At 40.1% G+C, this 19058-nt stretch overlaps 1 protein-coding gene across 1 annotated transcript; it reads right to left on the reverse strand.

Annotated features, from left to right (window-relative positions):
* Window positions 1–772: 772 nt before the first annotated feature.
* Window positions 773–17832, reverse strand: LOC110492857 (zinc finger protein 2). The gene is made up of 2 exons (XM_021567334.2): window positions 17558–17832; window positions 773–3308 (listed from the first exon to the last, which is right to left on the reverse strand). Exons 1-2 carry the CDS (start codon window positions 17745–17747, stop codon window positions 1771–1773), a joined length of 1728 nt encoding a protein of 575 aa, XP_021423009.2. The 5' UTR covers window positions 17748–17832; the 3' UTR covers window positions 773–1770.
* Window positions 17833–19058: the final 1226 nt, after the last annotated feature.

Genomic DNA, 19058 nt, shown 5'->3' on the forward strand with positions numbered 1-19058 from the left:
AGAACGTTGAGGATCCGAGGGGCCCATACCAAATATTTTCTGCCTCCTGAGGGTGAAGAGGCGGTGCCGTGCCCTCTTCACAACTGTGCAGGTGTGTGTGGACCATGTTCAGTCCTTAGTGATGTGGACGCCAAGGAACTTGAAGCTCACAACCCACTCCACAACAGCCCCGTCGATGTGGATAGTGGCATGCTCTCCCCTTTCTCCTATAGTCCAAGATCAGTTCCTTGGTCTTACTGACATTGAAGGGAAGGTTGTTGTCCTGTTACCACACTGCTACGTCTCTGACCACCTCCCTATAGGCTGATTCATTGCAGTCGCTGATCAGGCCTACCACCGTCGTGTCGTCAGAAAACTTGATGATGGTGTTGGAGTAGTGGGTGGCCACGCAGTCGTGGGTGAACAAGGAGTACTGGAGAGTAAGCACACACCCCTGGACTCAGAGTGAGTCCATGGAATTTATGTGATTTGTTAAGCCAAATTTTACTCCTGAACTAATTTAGGCTTCTCTAAACAAAGGGGCTGAATACTTAGCTAATTTGTATTAATCTTAAAAAATATATACCTTTTCTTCCACTTTGACATTAAGTAGATTGTTGAAAGAAAATTATAATTAAATAAATTTTAACCTGACTGTAAATAACACAAAATATGGAGAAATCAAAGGGGTATACTTTTGCAAGGCAAAACAACAATCTCAGCTCTGCATATTTTTTTTACACGAAGAAACAATCATTACATAATTTATTCTGGAATGTCCGCATGTAGCTTGTTTCTGGTCACAGATTCAGGAATGGTTAAAAAAAATCCCAACATTCATTTAAAATATAACCCTACAAATAGCAGTGTTGGGTGACTTGGAAAACCATAACCAGCAATATAATATAATACTCATAGGACAAAATGTCATCATTAACTTACAAATCGGTGGATGCTATACGATTAGAAAGGTTGAAAATTAATGTAAGACATCCCAGCACAGTTAAAAATATATATGGCACGTGGAAATCAAAAGAGGATGGTCTACGGAGATAGGTGGGATGAGTTGAGAGCAGCAGAGGGGTGGGATTATACAGCTCATGATTGGTAAGTAAATAAGGAAAACACTATATAGATGTCTGAGTACTATCTATCCAATATGTAATGTGTATAATCAAACCACTGTGTATAAAAGTACCATGTATCTAACAAAAAAGCTCTAAAAACTACAACGTTAAACAAAGTTACTTTTGTTCTCCGATGGGTAAAAAAAATAAACGTATGCTTACTGAACAAAGCTCTTATCGACAACAAACTAAGTTAATTACGGATACAGTTCTGCAGCTCAAATGTGTGTCAAACTATGAGCAGGGACTCCTCTCGCAAAGCCGGCACGCTTACATCTGGTTTCATTTACACTAATAAGAGCGTATCACGCTCTGAAAACGTAGCGTGTCTGGTGACGCAGGCCAGTTAGATAGCAATGTTCTCATAGTTCAAGCATTCATTCGGTCATATCTTATCCACCCAAGAGGAGATGAATGGCCTTTCAATCAGCTGTTTGATCCCCTTCCCCGACATAGGGCACGGTCATGTTTTTGTGCCTTCTCTTCATGTGTTCTTTCATGTTCTGCTTATGTCTGAAGCATTTATCACAATAACTACACTTGAAAGGTTTCTCCTCCATGTGCAGTCTCTGATGACTAATTAATGCCCCTCTGTCACTGAAGCATTTTGGACATATAGAACACACATGCAGTTTCTCCCCTGTGTGTATTCTCAAATGCACATTCAACTGAAAGATGAAGATTTGCCACACACATGGCAATGATGTGGTTTCTCCCCTCTGTGTCTCTTTATGTGCCGATTCAAATTGGAACTCTGACTGAAACATTGGCCACACTCCTGGCAGGGAAATGGTTTGTCATTGGTGTGAATTCTCACATGCCCTCTAAGATGATGGCTATAGGTGAAACATTTCTTACAAAAATGACATTGATGGGGTTTCTCCCCTGTGTGAATCCTCATATGCATTTGCAGACTACTTCTCTGAGGGAAGCATTTGGCACATTCAGGACAGCGATGACGTTTTTCCCCTGTGTGAATCCTGCAATGGTTTTTCAGGTGATCCCTTCGAGAGAATGAATAGCCACAATCCTGGCACCGATAAGGCTTCTCCCTTGAGTGAGTCCTCATATGCATTTTCAGAGAGGTGCCAAGGCGAAATGTTTTGCCACATTCATTACAGTGATACGGTTTCTCTCCAGTATGAAGCCTCATATGCATTTTTAAATTTCCACTCAGAGCGTAACATTTTCCACATTCATGGCAATGATGCGATTTCTCCCCTGTGTGGACCATCCTTATATAGACATTCAAAGTTCCAATCGAAGTGAAACATCTGCCACAATCATTACAGGGAAAAAGTTTCTCCCCTGTGTGGGTCCTAATATGATTTTTCAGATCCGTAGGAGAGTCAAAACCTTTACCACAAACTTCACAAAACCTAGTTCTGTGAGTTTCTAATATGTGATCCATCAAACCTTTTAGGGATTGACAGCTTTTTCCACAAACACCACAAATATGTTCCTTATCTTTTCTGTGTCTTCGCAAATGTCTCAATAAAGCCCCAAAGGAGTGACAAGGCCTTCCACAAACCTTACAACTAGAACCAGCAGGGCATTCACTAGGTGGTTTCAGATGGGACATCATGTGAGTTTGTATGTGATCCCTCACACGTTCTAGTGATGGACATCTTTTTCCACACACACCACAAATATGTTCCTCATCTTTTCTATGACTTTTCAAATGAGTCAATAATGTACGCATGGAGTGACAAGACCTTCCACACACCTTACAACAAGCAGGGATTTGTTCTTTTTCTGTCCGTGTCCTCTTTGATTTGCACATCTTTAAAGCCGCCAGATGTCCTCCACTCCACCTCGCGTCAACACTTTCACGGTTTTCATTCTGAGATGCAGAACAGCTTGGATTTACTAAAGAGAGGGCCTGAGAGTCACTGGTTGGTTCTGAAGAGTCCTCATGAGGTTCTGTTTTTATCTGTTTAGTTGAAGAGTCTCTGTTCTTGCATTCTTTACTTTGGGTTTTGTTAAGATGTGAGGACTGAGTTGGATACTCATCAGACTCACTTTTCACACAGGGAAAAGTGGTATTGTATTCCAGCTTTTGGCTGGTCCTGAGTGCCACCTGTTCCTCTTTAATCTGTGTGGGCTCGGAGTCATCTTTCCCCGGATTGGGGCTCCTTTCCTGCTCACAGTGCTGCTGTTCGGGGGGAACCTCCTCTTCAATGGCATTGAGCCATTTGCGGTCTGAAGGGAAGAAGAAATGATTAATTAGCTAGAACTCGAACACTGAAATGATATAGGGGTTTCTGTAAAACCTTGGAGTAGTCATAGTTATGACATGGCAAACCCTGGCTGTGACCCCACACTCCAGTGTCTCGGGGAGTGGGATATAAAAATATAAAAAAACATGTCCAATTTACACATGCGTCTAAATTACACACTTGTAAATGTAAAGGGAAAACAGTATAAGCACCCACCCCCAAAATGTGGAGTGAGACTATGGCTTTAACCAGGACTTGGGAAGAACAGAAATGTTCACTTCTGAAAAATCAAACACTTTATTTTGGGAAGGAAAATAATAAGTTTTTTTTTACCATTGTTTTATTGATGCAGCTCCAAAAAGCCAGCAGACCACAAATCAGGGGTAGTCCACAGCCCAGGATCTTTTGACTTGTTTTGGGTCCGACTCCGAGAGGAAACACAAATTGGTCTGCCTTTAGGCCAAGCACCTGAACCCCATGTCTAGTGGTAATTGAACAACGATTACCACTAGACATGCAACCATAGCATTAGGAATTAGAATAGTAATTGAATACCCTTTGTTTTCAGTTTGGATATTGGTTTGATATTTGGAGTTGACACATCAATACCTAGTCGATGGAAGGTCCTATGATGATTAGGGTGATATATCTAGAATCAGATGATGCTAGAGAACAAGGTACAGCCTTCAATAGGGGGAATATTATGCACTCACAGTGGTCTTAAAAGTGCAATCAGCTGAATCAGGTGTTTACAGGTAAAAAAAAATGTGTTACAATTAAATGATCTTTGAGCTTTAACCAACTTTGTTTTTACCCCACATTAATTACATTTAGAAATGTAATCTTGTTAATTAAAAAAATCTATTTATTTTTGGTAAAAAATTATACATAAATAGGCCTACTTGCATGACCTAGAGCTAAAATCACTTGTAGCAAAGTCACTGATGTCCCTAATCCATTATACACCCATTAGAATTCCCATTTTAAAGTTCCCTGATTATAAATACATTTCCGTTCCTAATTATAATTTTTCCAAAAATCCAATCCACGTGTGCTAGAGATCTACCGCAAGGTTTCCACTATGAAAATGTGGCGTCGAACATTTGAGCAGCAGAGTTTTAATTTACCAGACATTTGAGAAATGTACCGGATCCATATGCATTGGTGCATAACCTGATCACGGTGTCCACCCACGGTGCTCAGAATGCCAGAAATCACATTTAGATTATGGTAATTCATATTAAAAGAACATCCAAGTCGACGATGCAATGACGTGTCCTTGCCGCTTACTTTGAAGATGCTAGAATAACTGTCCACGTGTACTTTCCCTCAGCCAACAAGACAACCAACAGCAAAATCACTAGCCGGAGTATGAGTTTCAAGTTTGCGGAAGCACATTTTCACCATAAAAAAAATTCACTTTTGGAATAAAAGTCAGAAATAAAAGTCATCTTTGCAGTGTAAGACATTAGGAATAGTAGGCTGAGGAGATTGGACAGTCGTACACATGTAGGATAATAATATAAGTCAATCACTGTTCGCAAAAAAGACCGTGCCAACGCGTGACTGAGCCCATTTAGTGTAGAGGACTGGGGCTGTATCAGATACGTTTTTATGCTATACAGAAACCCAGCCTACATAGCTTAATTAGCCTACTCTTGTCTACACTACTCTATTGGTCTTTCTTTGCATCGGATAAACAAATTTCATGCAACTGCTACACTTTATATGACTGGAGGTATTAGCAGAGCATTTTTTAAATAAGACAAATTACAGGGTAGCTAGCCTACTCTGACAATCAATAAAAACAACGTTGTCCATATAATAGGCCTACGAGAAGGGGAGACGCAAATAGAATATAGCATCCGTCTAAACTGGAGGAGGAAATTGTCCAAAAACAAACTTAAATTGCACTGACCCAATAATCATAAAGAGCGTATGCACAGTGCGCAATCACCGGTGATATGGCCAATGCTCTCCGCTGGGGCTAATAAGACAGGCTATAGGGCTACTGTTGTTCGCTCAACTAAAACACAGATGATAGTCTTTTCTTTGTCTACTCTTTACAGCAATAGTCAGTTGCTTTCCAAACTGTTTTCCCACAATTTAATTTTTAAATATTGTGATATGGTTGGCTGGGCCGCTCTACTTTTCACTGACAGTCGCAACTAAACGATAATCTATTTCGTATTTGCTGTGCTCAAATTGCGAGGGCTGTCTTCCTTCCGACTGTAGGCAATGCGATTTAAAAAAAACAACAGGTACACTTATCTACTATGGGGATAGTAAATTGACATAGGTGGTGCATCCAAAACGGTAGGGGACGCTTTCCCTAAGTAAATTTGAATCGTTAAATTGATATAGCTTAATTAGCCTACTCCTGTCTACACTATTCTATTGGTCAGCTTGTCAAGAAAGTAGCACAAACAGACTCTGGGACATTCGTGGGACGGTAGATCCCAAATTCATACAACCATTTGGCTACCAGACAATAAAAGAAAGCTGAAAACCGATAGAACATGAAAGAAATAGGCTACTGGTTTCAATGGCATATGGAAGCCTATATAAAATTGCCTCCATGGATATGGCCAGATTTTGCCTAGGCTACTTTGAAGCAAGGTAAAACACGCCCCATAATATGTAGTAAAACGTTCAGGTTTCAAATCACTCAAATGTATTTATAAAGCCCTTTTTACAATCAGCAGATATCACAAAATGCTATACAGAAACCCAGCCTAAAACCCCAAACAGCAAGCAATACAGATGTAGAAGCACGGTAGCTAGGACAACTCCCTAGAAAGGCAGGAACCTAGGACGAAACCTTGAGAGGAACCAGGCTCTGAGGGGTGGCCAATCCTCGTCTGGCTGTGCTGGGTGGAGATTATAACAGTACATGGCCAAGATGTTCAAACATTCATAGATGACCAGCTCAGGTCCTCCGGGAGGGGAGGGAGAGAATTAGAGGGACAAACTATTGCAGCATGGATACTGGAGGCTGAGACAGGAGGGGTCGGGAGACACTGTGGCCCCGTCCGACGATACCCCCGGACAGGGCCAACCAGGCAGGATATAACCCCACCCACTTTGCCAAAGCACAGCCCCCACACCACTAGAGGGATATCCGCAAACCACCAACTTATTACTCTTATACAAGGCCGAGTATAGCCCACAAAGATCTCATCCAAGGCACGAACATGAGGGGGCGCCAACCAGGACAGGAATATCCCGTCAGTGACTCAACCCACTCAAGTGACGCACCCCTCCTAGGGAGGGCATGGGAGAGCACTAGTAAGCCAGTGACTCAGCCCCCGTAATAGGGTCAGAGGCAGACAATCCCAGTGGAGAGAGGGGAACCGGCCAAGCAGAGAGAGCAATGGAGGTTCGTCGCCTTCCAGTTCACCTGGGCCAGGCTACACTATCATTGGACCTACTGAAGAGATGAGTCTTCAATAAAGACAAAAGTTGAGACCAAGTCTACGTCTCTCACATGGATAGGCAGACCATTGCATAAAAATGGAGCTCTATAGGAGAAAGCCCTGCCTCCAGCTGTTTGCTCAAAGAATTAAGAAGCTATATGTTTTCAAAATGCATACTTCCTTCAGCTCATTGCAAAGTGGTGTGTGAGGCGCTGATAAAGCCCATCTTTCGTTGCTTATGCATTTGAATGGCGATTTGGAAGAGCACTTCAACTACCAGTTGAGAAAAAAAAAAAATATATATATATATTTTAAACTCTGTTTTAAGTTTTACACACACACACACACAAGACAAAGCAATATAAATAATATACTCAACTAGAAAAAAAATACAAATAAAAAAATAGCTTTAAAGATACCATACTTTAGACAAGTTAAACACACCAGGCAGAAGGCTACAGAGGTTAAAGGGCAATCTATGGTACAGGGACAGAGCAAACATCTCACCATTGTTCCTGTAAACAGTCAAGGGATAAGGGTGGAGAAATGCAACCACTCACAGAGAGTCATGGCCACAGACCGACCATCCACTGGACCAAAAATGTTTAAAATACTTCAAAATAAAAAAAATAGAATGATTAGTCATGTAGGCGTGAACAGAATGTAAAAATAACTGGGAAAAACAAGCTCACACTTCAGTCTCTGCCCGGGCAAGATGAACAAGGCATCCGCGGATCACAATCAATAAGCACATGGACCTTAATGCCCCCCCCAGCAAAAACACAGAGAGAAGCTCCTCCAACCCTTAAGTCACAGGGGGGTCAAATACAGACTTATTTTAGTTTTAATTGGAATGCCATCAGAGGATGGACTGTTTAAAGTAAGACCGGAATGGAGCCCAAGCCTCATTAAACAGTTTGGGGTTCCCACGTGAATTTAATTAAATTTTTTCTAGTTTCAGAGAGCACAACACATCTCTCACCCAATATTTATAAGATGCAGGAGCTGCCATCTTCCAGTTCTGTAGTATTAGCCGTCTAGCTAAAAGAGTTCTAAAAGTTCTATAAGCAACAGTGTCCGACTGGATTCTTGATAGGGGGGTACCCATGGGCAGTACTCCAAAAAGGGCTGTAAGGGGAGACGGATCTATAACAGTGTCATATATATCAGAGAAACATTTAAATATTAATTCCCAGAAACCTGACAGTTTATGACAGCCCCAAAACATATGCAACAAAGTGGCTGGTTCCACTTTACATCTGACACAGGTAGGATCAAAATCAGAGAATATTCTTCCAAGTTTGGCTGTGTCTAGTGCTAAAAGAGGACGAGTGCACCCTGTGCAGCACAGATTCCCAGGCATCTTCCCCAAGTTCCTCCCCCAAATCTTTTTCCCATAGAGTCTTTAAAGGCACCAAAGAAGGGTTCTGTAAGTCATGATTGATTGCATATACATCTGAAATTGCACCCCTAGGAAGCTTGTTCAACTCCAAGATGCTCTCTATAGCTGTATTCGCAGGCCTATTGGGAAATCCAGGTGTGTTAAATCTGACAAAGTTTCTAGTCTGGAGATAGCGGAAAAAGTGGGATTGGGGGAGATTGAACTTTTCCTGCAGCTGAGAAAAAGAGGCAAATGTATCATCAAAGAATAATTGGGCTAGCGAGGAGAGTCCTAGTGAGTGCCAAATGCCAAAAGCCCCATCATTCAAAGATGGAGGAAATAAAATGTTCTGATTGATTGGGCCTGATAGAGAAAGCCTCGGAGGCTAAAGGCTAAACGGATTCCAAATTTTAAGAGACTACTTTACAATTGGGTTGACACACCTTTTGCCTAGGGACACTGGGAGATACGAGCACAACACAGAGGAAAGTGCTGCAGGTTTACACGATTCAGACTCCATCTGGACCCAGAGTGGTCTAGGGCCAGTAGGATCAGTCTGCAGCCAGTACAGAACGGCTCTGAAATTTGCAGCCCAGTAGTATGTCTGAAAATTTGGTAGAGCTAAACCCCCAAATGACCTAGGCTTCTGTAAATGTTTTCTACCAATCCGTGGTACCTTGCCATCCCAAATAAAATGCATGAATGTTTGATCCAGTGAAATAAAAAAAGGTTTTGGAATAAAAATGGGTGCAACACATTCATTTTAATGACATTAATCCTTCCGATAAGAGAAAGGGGTAGCGAATTCCAAAAAGTAAAATATTGTTTCAAGCTGTTTGCTAGAGCAACAAAGTTTTCCTGAAACAAATTTGAATATTTCCTTGTCACTTTTACTCCCAAGTAGGTGAATTTATCCCGGACAATCCTAAACTGAGAACTTGTAAAACAGCACTTTAAAGCAGCCTTGTTTACCGGAAAAAGCTCACTCTTGCCTAGATTCAGCTTGTACCCTGAGATTGATCCAAACTTTTTAAGAACAGATAGGGCACGTGGCAATTAGGTATCGGGGTTGGAGATAAACAAAAGGAGGTCGTCAGCATATAGCGAGAATTTCTGCTCCCAGCCTGCCCTGATTATACCTTGAATGGCATCATTAGAGCGTAGTGCAATGGCGAGAGGCTCGATTGCCAAAGCAAACAACAAGGGGGAGAGTGGACAACCCTGTCTGGATCCACGGTGCAAGGGAAAATAGTCAGAGGACAAGTTATTAGTGAGTACCGAAGCCATGGGGGAAAAATAAAGAATCTTTATCCACGCAATGAATTTGGGGCCAAAGCCAAATCTATAAAGGGCATCTGTTAGGTAATCCCACTCAACGCGGTCAAACGCTTTTTCGGCATCAAGTGAGACCACCACCTCCGGGTCCTCCGACGCTGGGGAGTACAGTATATTCATAAGGCGCCTAATATTGAAAAATAAATGCCTATTTCTCACAAAGCCAGTCTGGTCAGAGTGTATTACTTGGTGCCTTCCATATGGCTAAAAGCTTAGCTAGGATTTTGTAATCACAGTTTAAAAGCGAGATTGGGCGATAGGATCCACATTCCAGGGGGTCTTTGTTTTTCTTTAGTAATAATGAAATTGAAGCCTGATAAAGACTAGGCGGTAGCTTTGAAGTATTAAGGCAATCTGCAAATAGCCGAGACAAGAATGGGCAAAGCAGACCAGAAAACATCCTGTAAAATTAGGTTGGAAAACCGTCCGGACCCGGTGATTTACCACTTTTCATTGCGGACACTGCTGTTGCAATCTCCTCAAGCGTACATTCTTCTTCTAGACAGTCATGGGAGTCTGTATCAATTGAAGGCATATTCAAGCCATTAAAGAAGGAGTCAATCAGCAAAGGGTCTTGAGGGGATTCAGAGGTGTATAGCGCAGAGTATTTTTTTAAAAATTGATCATTGATCTCTTTATGTATAACTGTGGTGGCACCAGACGGGGTCCTTATTTGTGGGATTAAACGTGAGGCCTCAGATTTACGGATCTGATGCGCAAGGAGTTTACTGGCCTTGTCGCCTTGTTCATAGACTTTGTATCGAGCTCGCAAGAGTAACTGTTCAGCTTGCCTGGTAGAAAGCTCATCAAATTCAGATTGGCGTAGTTGGCGCTCTTTATGCAGATCAGAGGAAGGATCCGTAGCATACTTCTCATCCAATGTGGCTATGGACTCGCTCAGGTCCCGAAGTCGCTGGGAGCGAACTCTGTTTTGGTTGGCTGTATAAGAAATAATTTGGCCATGTAGGTATGTTTTGAGAGACTCCCATATGGTAGAGCAGGACATACCTGGTGTTGAATTAGTTTCTAGGAATAAGGTGATTTCAGAAGAAATGAAATTGACAAACTCCTTATCTGAGAGTAAAATGGGGTTGAGACGCCATTGATAACACATTGGAGGTCGCTGGGGAAACTCTGGTTCAAGCACTAATGGTGAATGGTCAGAGATAACAATACTCTGGTAAGTACACTGCCGAAGGTTAGGCAGAAGTTTTTTGTCCAAAAAGAAGTAATCAATCCGGAAGTATGTTTGATGAACATACTGTCTATCTGTAGGATGTAGGAAACGCCAGGCCTCAAACATAGCATATTTCTGAAGAAAGGATTGAATAAGTAGGGCACATTTAGATGGGCCTGTATTTGTTTGTGAGGACTTGTCAAGAACTGGGGACATTTTACAGTTGAAATCCCCCTAAAATCAACAAATGAGAATCTAAATTGGGAATAGCAGACAGAAAGGAAGAAATTAAACTTGTGTCATCCCAATTGGGAGCATAAACACTAGCCAAAACAAGAGGGGTAGAAAACAGTTCACCGGTTACTATGTTGTATCGTCCCTTAGGATCAACAATAACCTTAGAAGCTACAAAGGGAGTAGCTTTATCAACCAGAATAGCAGCACCTCTTGATTTACTATGAAAGTTTGAGTGGAACACTTGACCAACCCAGTCCTTACGCATCCTAAAATGCTCACCAGTCCTCAAGTGAGTCTCTTGTAGAAATGCAATATTTGCATTCAAACCCTTTAAGTGTGTCAACACCCTCTTACGCTTCACCGGGTTATTAACCCCTTTGGTGTTCCATGAAATGTACTTGATCGCATTATTTCGGCCACTCTGGGCATTCCCGTTATTCAACCCTGTCATTAGAGCATAGAATAGAAAAGCAATGAGCGCCCAAAACCCCCAGAATAGCTCTCAGAGTAATAATGTACGGTGGTAAATGTTTGGAAATAGTACAGAAAAAAAACTAAAAAGACAGAATGACAACATTAGAACTGAACAATTCAACCTGCCCCCCCCCCATCCCATCCCATCCCATCCCATCCCAGACAATACCTCCCCAAACGAGGTACAAGTCTAAATAGAACATGTTCTCTTCGCACAGTATGTCTGTGAGAGTGCGGTCTTAAACCTAAACCCACAATCCCGCTCTTTAAAGTCACATTTTGTTAGTGGATCAAGCAGCAAAAAGAAAGATTTGTATGTGTTTTTTTCAAATAAAAAAAAAGGCGAATCCCTTGTGCAAACGGAATGACAAAAGCACCACTTGGAGATGTATATAATTATATTCCCAGTCTTATAACAGGCATTGAGAGAGAAAATAAATCAAATGTATAAAGGCTCTCAGCCAAAAATCTAATTTGAAGTAAGGAATCGTAGTAAGACAATCAAAATTTTTTAAAATTATAATAGTAGTCTAGTTGACGTTGAGACAGCTTACAACCAATACCAAAAAACTGTGTGTGCTGGGCATATATGACTTTTAAAATTAAAGTGAGACCCCAAAAACCGTGTAGCCTCGGGAGACATTTACTGTTTACTGGGTCAATGCAAACGGATGCAGTAAACAAATAACCAAAAATATTTTGAGTCACTGAGACACTGTGTAAACAAACTAAATAGGTGAGCGAGACAGCCTAGAAACACAGGAGTTAAGTAAAACCTTAATACAATTAAATTAAAATGACGATGCATTTCCGCTGACTCTGGGACCGATACAAGTCTCAGATTATTGCGGTGAGAGAATCCCTCTAAACTCACACAGCTCTCCTTCACCTTTTTCAAATCCGCAGCTAGGCGTTTAACTTCAGCCTCCAGGGATGTAGTTAAGTCAGAGACATTAGTAGCGGAGGTCTCCAGTGCTGCAATCGTTGTAGTGTGTGACACAGTTGTTGTTTTGAGTAATGTGATTGCTGGCACAGTCTCGTTCCGCAGGATGGTTAAATCTGCTTTTAAAGTATCAGAAACCTCCTGTATTCTGGCCTCAATCGTAGCAACCACCTGTGTTTTCATTTCAACTATCTCAGAGCGTAGTAGTTTGATGGCCTCGAGAATGTTCATTTCAGCACCGCCAGGCCAAGCCGCACCCCCGGGTAAAGTGTTCGTCCCTGGGCCCTCAGACTCAGGAGAGGGCGGTGATGAGAGCGGGTCTTGTAGGCCGGGTTTTCTCAAAGTCATGCTTTTTGCCTTATGTTTGGTCAACATGCTGACATTCGGAAGCAAAGTAGTCTTGGTTTTTACGGATAGGGATCACCAAATTAATATTTGAAAATAAATACGGTTCTGCTGCAAAATTCACATAAACTTTAAGAATACCACGGGAGCAAACGGAAAACACATCAGTCGCACATGGCGTCCCTCCTATCCCCCCTATATATATTTTTTTAACTCTGTTTATTAAGTTTTACACACACAACATTTTGTTCAAGCCTACATGAAAATATATATTTTTAATCGTGGCCAAAAAACTATATTTAACACACGATTGCATTTAGAATTGTTGCTTGGAATGATTGGGCTTCTGAGAGTGGTGTCTGAAAGATTTTCTGCTAAAAGGCTCTGTATCTATCTGTATGCTGTTAATGGGTTAATTTGCAACATTTTAGTGGAATTAAATTGGTGCGTGTATATTTGTTATGCATCTTATTTATCGCACGCAACAATTTAATTCCACGAAATTAAGCAAATTAACACATAAACCGATAAGCATGACATCAAATGTATTTACATCAATTGGTATTTACATAAACTAATAGGCTAAAAAGCATAATTTCACATTTTTATTCTTCTCCCAGACAATTGGCCATCAGTGCCAATTTTATTTATCGGCTTTTCATTTAATTTTTAAAAAATTGTTTAAATGCCGGCTAATGGAAACACTGATCTACAGATGTGGTGTGTTCCCTGACCTCTATTATCAACGCAAATGACTGTTTTCAAAATTATTCCCTTTTGATTTTCTACAAATATGTTTCCCATTACAGCTGTGGTTATTAATTCATCTAATTTTCAATAGCTTCCAGTCCAAATTACATATGCATAAAACCACTTGATGTTAGGTCACTCTTCCTTCCTCAGCCTGGTATCATAGACTAGACGTAACATAGTAAATGTACATCTGGGACACTCACATTTGTATGATATGTTACGTTTGGTATTGTTACATAAGACAGACGGTTACTTAAGGCAAAAACGAAGGTTGCACATTCATGGGCAACTTTAGCAACTTTTTAGCTACTTTGCATGTTAGCTAACTCTTCCTCTAACCTTAACCTAAATCCTAACATTAGCCACCTAGCTAACAAACATTAGCCACCTAGCTAACAAACATTAGCCACCTAGCTAACAAACAGCCACCTAGCTAACAAACATTAGCCACCTAGCTAACAAACATTAGCCACCTAGCTAGAATTCGTAACATATAATACATATAATCAATAATATAATAATTTAGCTAATTCTGGGCTCCTGAGTGGCGCAGGGGTCTAAGGCACTGCATCTCCCAACTGGCCGTGATTGGGAGTCCCATAGGGCGGCACACAATTGGCCCAGTGTCGCCCGGGTTTGGCCGGTGTAGGCCGTCATTGTAAATAAGAATTTGTTCTTAATGGATTTAACTACTTAAATAAAAAGGTTAAAAAAAGTTATTTAATTTAAAAAAAACACATGTCTCAGATTTACATACAGAATAATACTAAATAATCTGAGATCAGGTTGCATTCCCCCTAGTACACCGATTAGAAATGCAATTTTTTATTTCACTGATATTACATGAATATTTACTGTGATATGACTACATTTCAATAGCTCACTGTCCATGAACTACAGATCTACAGAAGGTACTCTTTTTTTTCTCCCTTGGTCCTCTTGAATATAGTTTTCATATTACTGCCTTGGTTACTAATTAACGTACAGACCTACTTTTCTATAGCTTTATATCCAAAATAATTTCCAATAATTTTACATATTTAACAGTCACCTCTAAAATATTTGGCAGCCTTAATAAAGATGAGCAAAAAAAAATACTGTACAAAGTATGCATTTAAAAAATACATATTGTTTTATACTATCACAAATGGTCATAAAAAGAGATTGTTTAACAAGTCATAATTTATTTATTTTTTACAAAATTAGTGTCACTCCTGTTTTCAATACTCTAGCACCCTCCCCTTGCGAGGAGAATGACAAACTTTTTCGAAAGTATTTTATGAGATTGGAGAACAATTGGTAGAAGGGTGTTTTCACATAGTGTTTTCAGAAAGTATTCACACCCCTTGACTTTTTCCACATTTTGTTGTGTTACGAGGTGGGAATGAAATGGATTTAATGGTCATTTTTTGTCAACAAATCACACAAAATACTTGAATGTCAATAGGGGAAAAATGGACAATCGCAAAAAAATTTGGACACCAATATATCTAGATATATATCTAGATTATGTAAGGATTCATTCAACCCTGAGTCAATACATGTTAGAATCATGTTTGGCTGTGATTACAGCTGTGAGTCTCTCTGGGTAAGTCTCTAAGAGCTTTCAACACCTGGATTGTGCAAAATGTTCCTTTTATTATTTTCGAAATTCTTCAAGCTCTGTCAAATTGGTTGGTGATCATTGCTAGACAACCATTTCAGGTCTTGCCATAGATTTTCAAGCAGATTTAAGTCAAAACTAACTTGGCCACTCAGGAACATTCACTGTCTTGGTAAGCATCTCAGATTTGGCCTTGTGTTTTAGGTTATTGTCCTGCTGAAAGGTGAATTCATCTCCCAGTGTCTGGTGAAAAGCAGACTGAACCATGCTTTCCTCTAGGATTTTCCTGTGCTTAGCTCCATTCAGTTTATTCTTATCCTGAAGAACTCCCCAGTCCTTAATGATTACAAGCATACCCATAACATGATGCAGCCACCACCATGCTTGAAAATATGAAGAGTGGTACACAGTGATGTGTTGTATTTGTCCCAAACATAACGCTTTGTATTCAGGACATGAAGTTAATTTCTTTGACACATTTTTTGCAGTTTTACTTTAGTGCCTAACTGCAAACAGAGTGCATGTTTCGGTATATTTTTTATTCTGTACAAGCTTCCTTCTTTTCACTCTGTCATTTAGGTTAGTATTGTGGAGTAACTACAATACTACTCAGTTCTCCTATCACAGCTATGAAACTAATGTTTTAAAGTCACCATTGGCCTCATGGTTAAATCCCTGAGAAGTTTCCTTCCTTTCCGGCAACTGAATTATGAAGGACGCTTGTACCCTTGTGGCTGTAATGATACACCATCCAAAATGTAAAAAAACAACTTCACCATGCCCAACGGGATATAAATATATATTTTTTCCTCCATCTACCTTGTCTTTGGTGTTTAATGTGTTTGAAATTCACTGTTCAACTGAGGGACCTTACAGATAATTGTATGTTTGGGGTACAGAGATGAGGTAGTCATTTAAAAAAAAAATCACGTTGAAAACTATTATTGCACACAGGTTGAGTCCATACAACTAAAGCAAATTTTTACTCCTGAACTTATTTAGGCTTACCATAACAAAGGGGTTGAATCCTTATTGACTCAAGACATTTAAGTTTCTCATGTGACCGTAGTTTAAAAAGTCTTGATAGTGCTCAAACAAAGACGTCATATCTGAATTCCATCTTATTGCACCTTCGCCATTACAGCATTATTTCATCTGCAGTATTATTATGCTATTCATTCTGTTACCAATAATATTTAAATGTTAAAATTATTTTCTGAATATAATTACTACTTCTCTTTCAAAACATAGCAATGCGAATGCAAAGAGGACTCGGACCACAAAAAATAGGTGAACTGGCAAAAGAGTTGAGTCCTCATTCAAAGGCAAGGGCAGTGTGATTACAAAGAACTGAGCTCTTTTGCTTGTTTAAAGAGGACTATGTTAAAACACCCTAATAGAACTGATATTCATATAAAACCAGTGAAATCAAAAATGGCAAATCTAATGGGTGTTAACAAGGGAGGTCAGTGACAAAATATCAAGTGGTTTTAGATGTATATGTCATGCGGAATGAAAGAAGCTGTTGAAAATTAGATCTGTATGTGAATTAATAACCACAGCTGTAATAGGATAAATATTTTTAGAAAATCAAAAGCGGACATTTTGTTTTTTTAAATGGAAGGTGTACCTTTTATAAGAGAGGTCAAGGAACCCAACGCACTTGTCTGTAGATGTGTAGCTCATATGGACAGTGAGCTATTGAAAATAAGACCATCACAGGAAATATGAATGTGAAATGGCCTTTCTATCATTCTACTATGGAGGAGGGAGGTCAGGGACCTAATATCAAGTGGTTTTCGATGTATATGTAATTTGCACTGGAAACTATTGAAAATGGGATCTGTATTTGAATTAATAACCACAACTGTAATATGTTAAATATTTTTTGAAACTAAAAAGGTGAGGAATTTAAAAAAATAAAGGTGTACCTTGGATAAGAGAGGCCAAAGAACCCACCACACACGTCACATTATGTGGTTTTACATCTTAATTTTACCTGGATAAGAAAGCCTTGTAAATGTGCAAAATATATACCACCGACCTTAGTAGTTAGAGGTAACTATTAAACATGCTGGGCCCTTCAACAACTGGAGGCCCGATGCAGTGTGTGTAATCTTCATATAGGGCTCCGAACACTACTGAATGGTAACGCAAAAACATTTTTTGGGGCTTACATGCAATTACCAGTACTGCACATTTACGACGGTCCATAAACCACACGAGCGCCAGAAAAACCCTCATTTTTGGCTGTTAAGAGTTCGACTATCGGAAAAACAAAGGGTGTACCTTGCGCTCTACCATCATCTGATTTTATAATCTAGATATAATGTATCACTCTCATCCTAGGACCTTCTGTCGGAGAGCTATTGACTCTGAATATCTAAAGTAAAAACACATTTACTGCGGTGAAATGGACCAGCAACTAGCTAGCGTTAGCTAACGTTCCAATAACAATAGCTTACATGCTACAATAACGTTATCCCTCAATTGAATGATATAAAAACAATATTTACTTATTTCATGTGTATACAATAAACGTTAATGTGCAAACGTAGAGTAACAAACCTGCTCTATGTAACTGTATCTCTGGTTTAAGGAGGATATCAAGCAGCTTCTGTAGACGGTTGTTCTCCTCTTTCGATAGGCAATCTTTTCCTTGGTAGTCTGTTATTGTTTTTTCAACGGCTCGGAAAAGCTCAGGAACTGCTCTAAATCCCTGGTTGAAAATCAATCCCAACAACTCCATTTTAGCCATTTTGCCCACAGTGCTAAAGCTTGGGAATCAATGTTCTATTCTGAACATACGGCACAATGCCACGTTCACGTGCTAGTCCGGACTAGGAAACTCGGGCATTTCCGAATATATTGGCAATTGCACAATTGGTTGTGCATCCCGCAATCTACTGTGCGGGATGAACACAGGATTTCCCCACATACTCGGTATAAACTACCAAAAAAAACCTACAAGGTAGTAAAATTTAAATAAATCAAACAACTTTACTGTTAAAAAAATAAACAGATCTGATCCCTATACAGGCTCATTGGGAGCCTGGGAGGGCGGCAGTCTTCCAACGCCAAAACCCCTGGGCAAGTCTTCAGATGTAAAAATCCTTAAATCCAGAAAACTTTTCTGCCACAATAATGTCCAGTTTCTTAGACCTCTTTGAGACTTCAGCCATACAGTTTATAAATGTGGCAATGAACACCACAAAATCCACATTTTTAACACACAGGGTATATTTTTACTGGCAGCAAACATTTACTTCATCTCTTCACTAGCATCACTTGTTTTCTCACATTCATGGAGTGCCCTGTAAGGGAGATTCGATTGGTCACTAACTTTTTCCACCTCAATCTCCTTCACCCTTACAGGGCACTCCAGGATCCCCCACCACAATTGCAACACTGTTGTCCTTCCACACACTGATCTTCATTATACTCTTGTCAGTCTGAACACTTGAAAGAAGGCAAAATCCTTTACAGTTCTTACACTGCAGTGGTTTGGGAACAAAACCGAACACAACGTATCTTACATAACCAAGCTTCACATGTGCAGGTAGATGCTCTTTATAAAAAGCAACAGGACTGACACTTATTTTTCTCCATTTGCCTTTCTGACTTCTTCTTTAAGGTTTTATGGCAGACTACACCTATTGGTGTATTGCTGCCACCTACTGTACAGGGAATTGAAACAAAATATTCCATTGCTGGAAGGGAGGCACCATACCCGACATCACACAAAATGCAACATTTTTATTTAAAAAAAACATCCCACTCTTTCAGTCACAGTTCAAATCACATCCCTAAGCAGGCTCAAGTGCCTGTGAGGATGGCGCATTCATCGACAGGATTCCTTGAAATGCCTCTGTAAAATCCCCGAAAGCCAAAAAACATTCACAACGATGCCTATTTTCACCCATTTCCCCTGTTTGCGCTGTGTAATTCATAACCAATGCAGTAAATGCTTCAAAGTCCACCTTCTTAACATGCAAAATGTCAGGATCCCTCTGTTGACAAGGAATATTCTCTGTTGTCTCTACTCTTACTACCAATGTTTCTTCAACTT

The sequence above is a fragment of the Oncorhynchus mykiss genome, chromosome 2 (assembly GCF_013265735.2).
Source record: "Oncorhynchus mykiss isolate Arlee chromosome 2, USDA_OmykA_1.1, whole genome shotgun sequence".
Classification (NCBI taxonomy): Eukaryota; Metazoa; Chordata; class Actinopteri; order Salmoniformes; family Salmonidae; genus Oncorhynchus; species Oncorhynchus mykiss.

Coding starts and splice junctions, on each gene's coding strand:
- LOC110492857 (XM_021567334.2), bottom strand. CDS start 17,747: ATGGCTAAAATGGAGTTGTTGGGATTGATTTTCAACCAGGGATTTAGA. Junction 3,309..17,557: donor GATACAGTTACATAGAGCAG/GTTTGTTACTCT, acceptor TCTTCCCTTCAG/ACCGCAAATGGCTCAATGCC.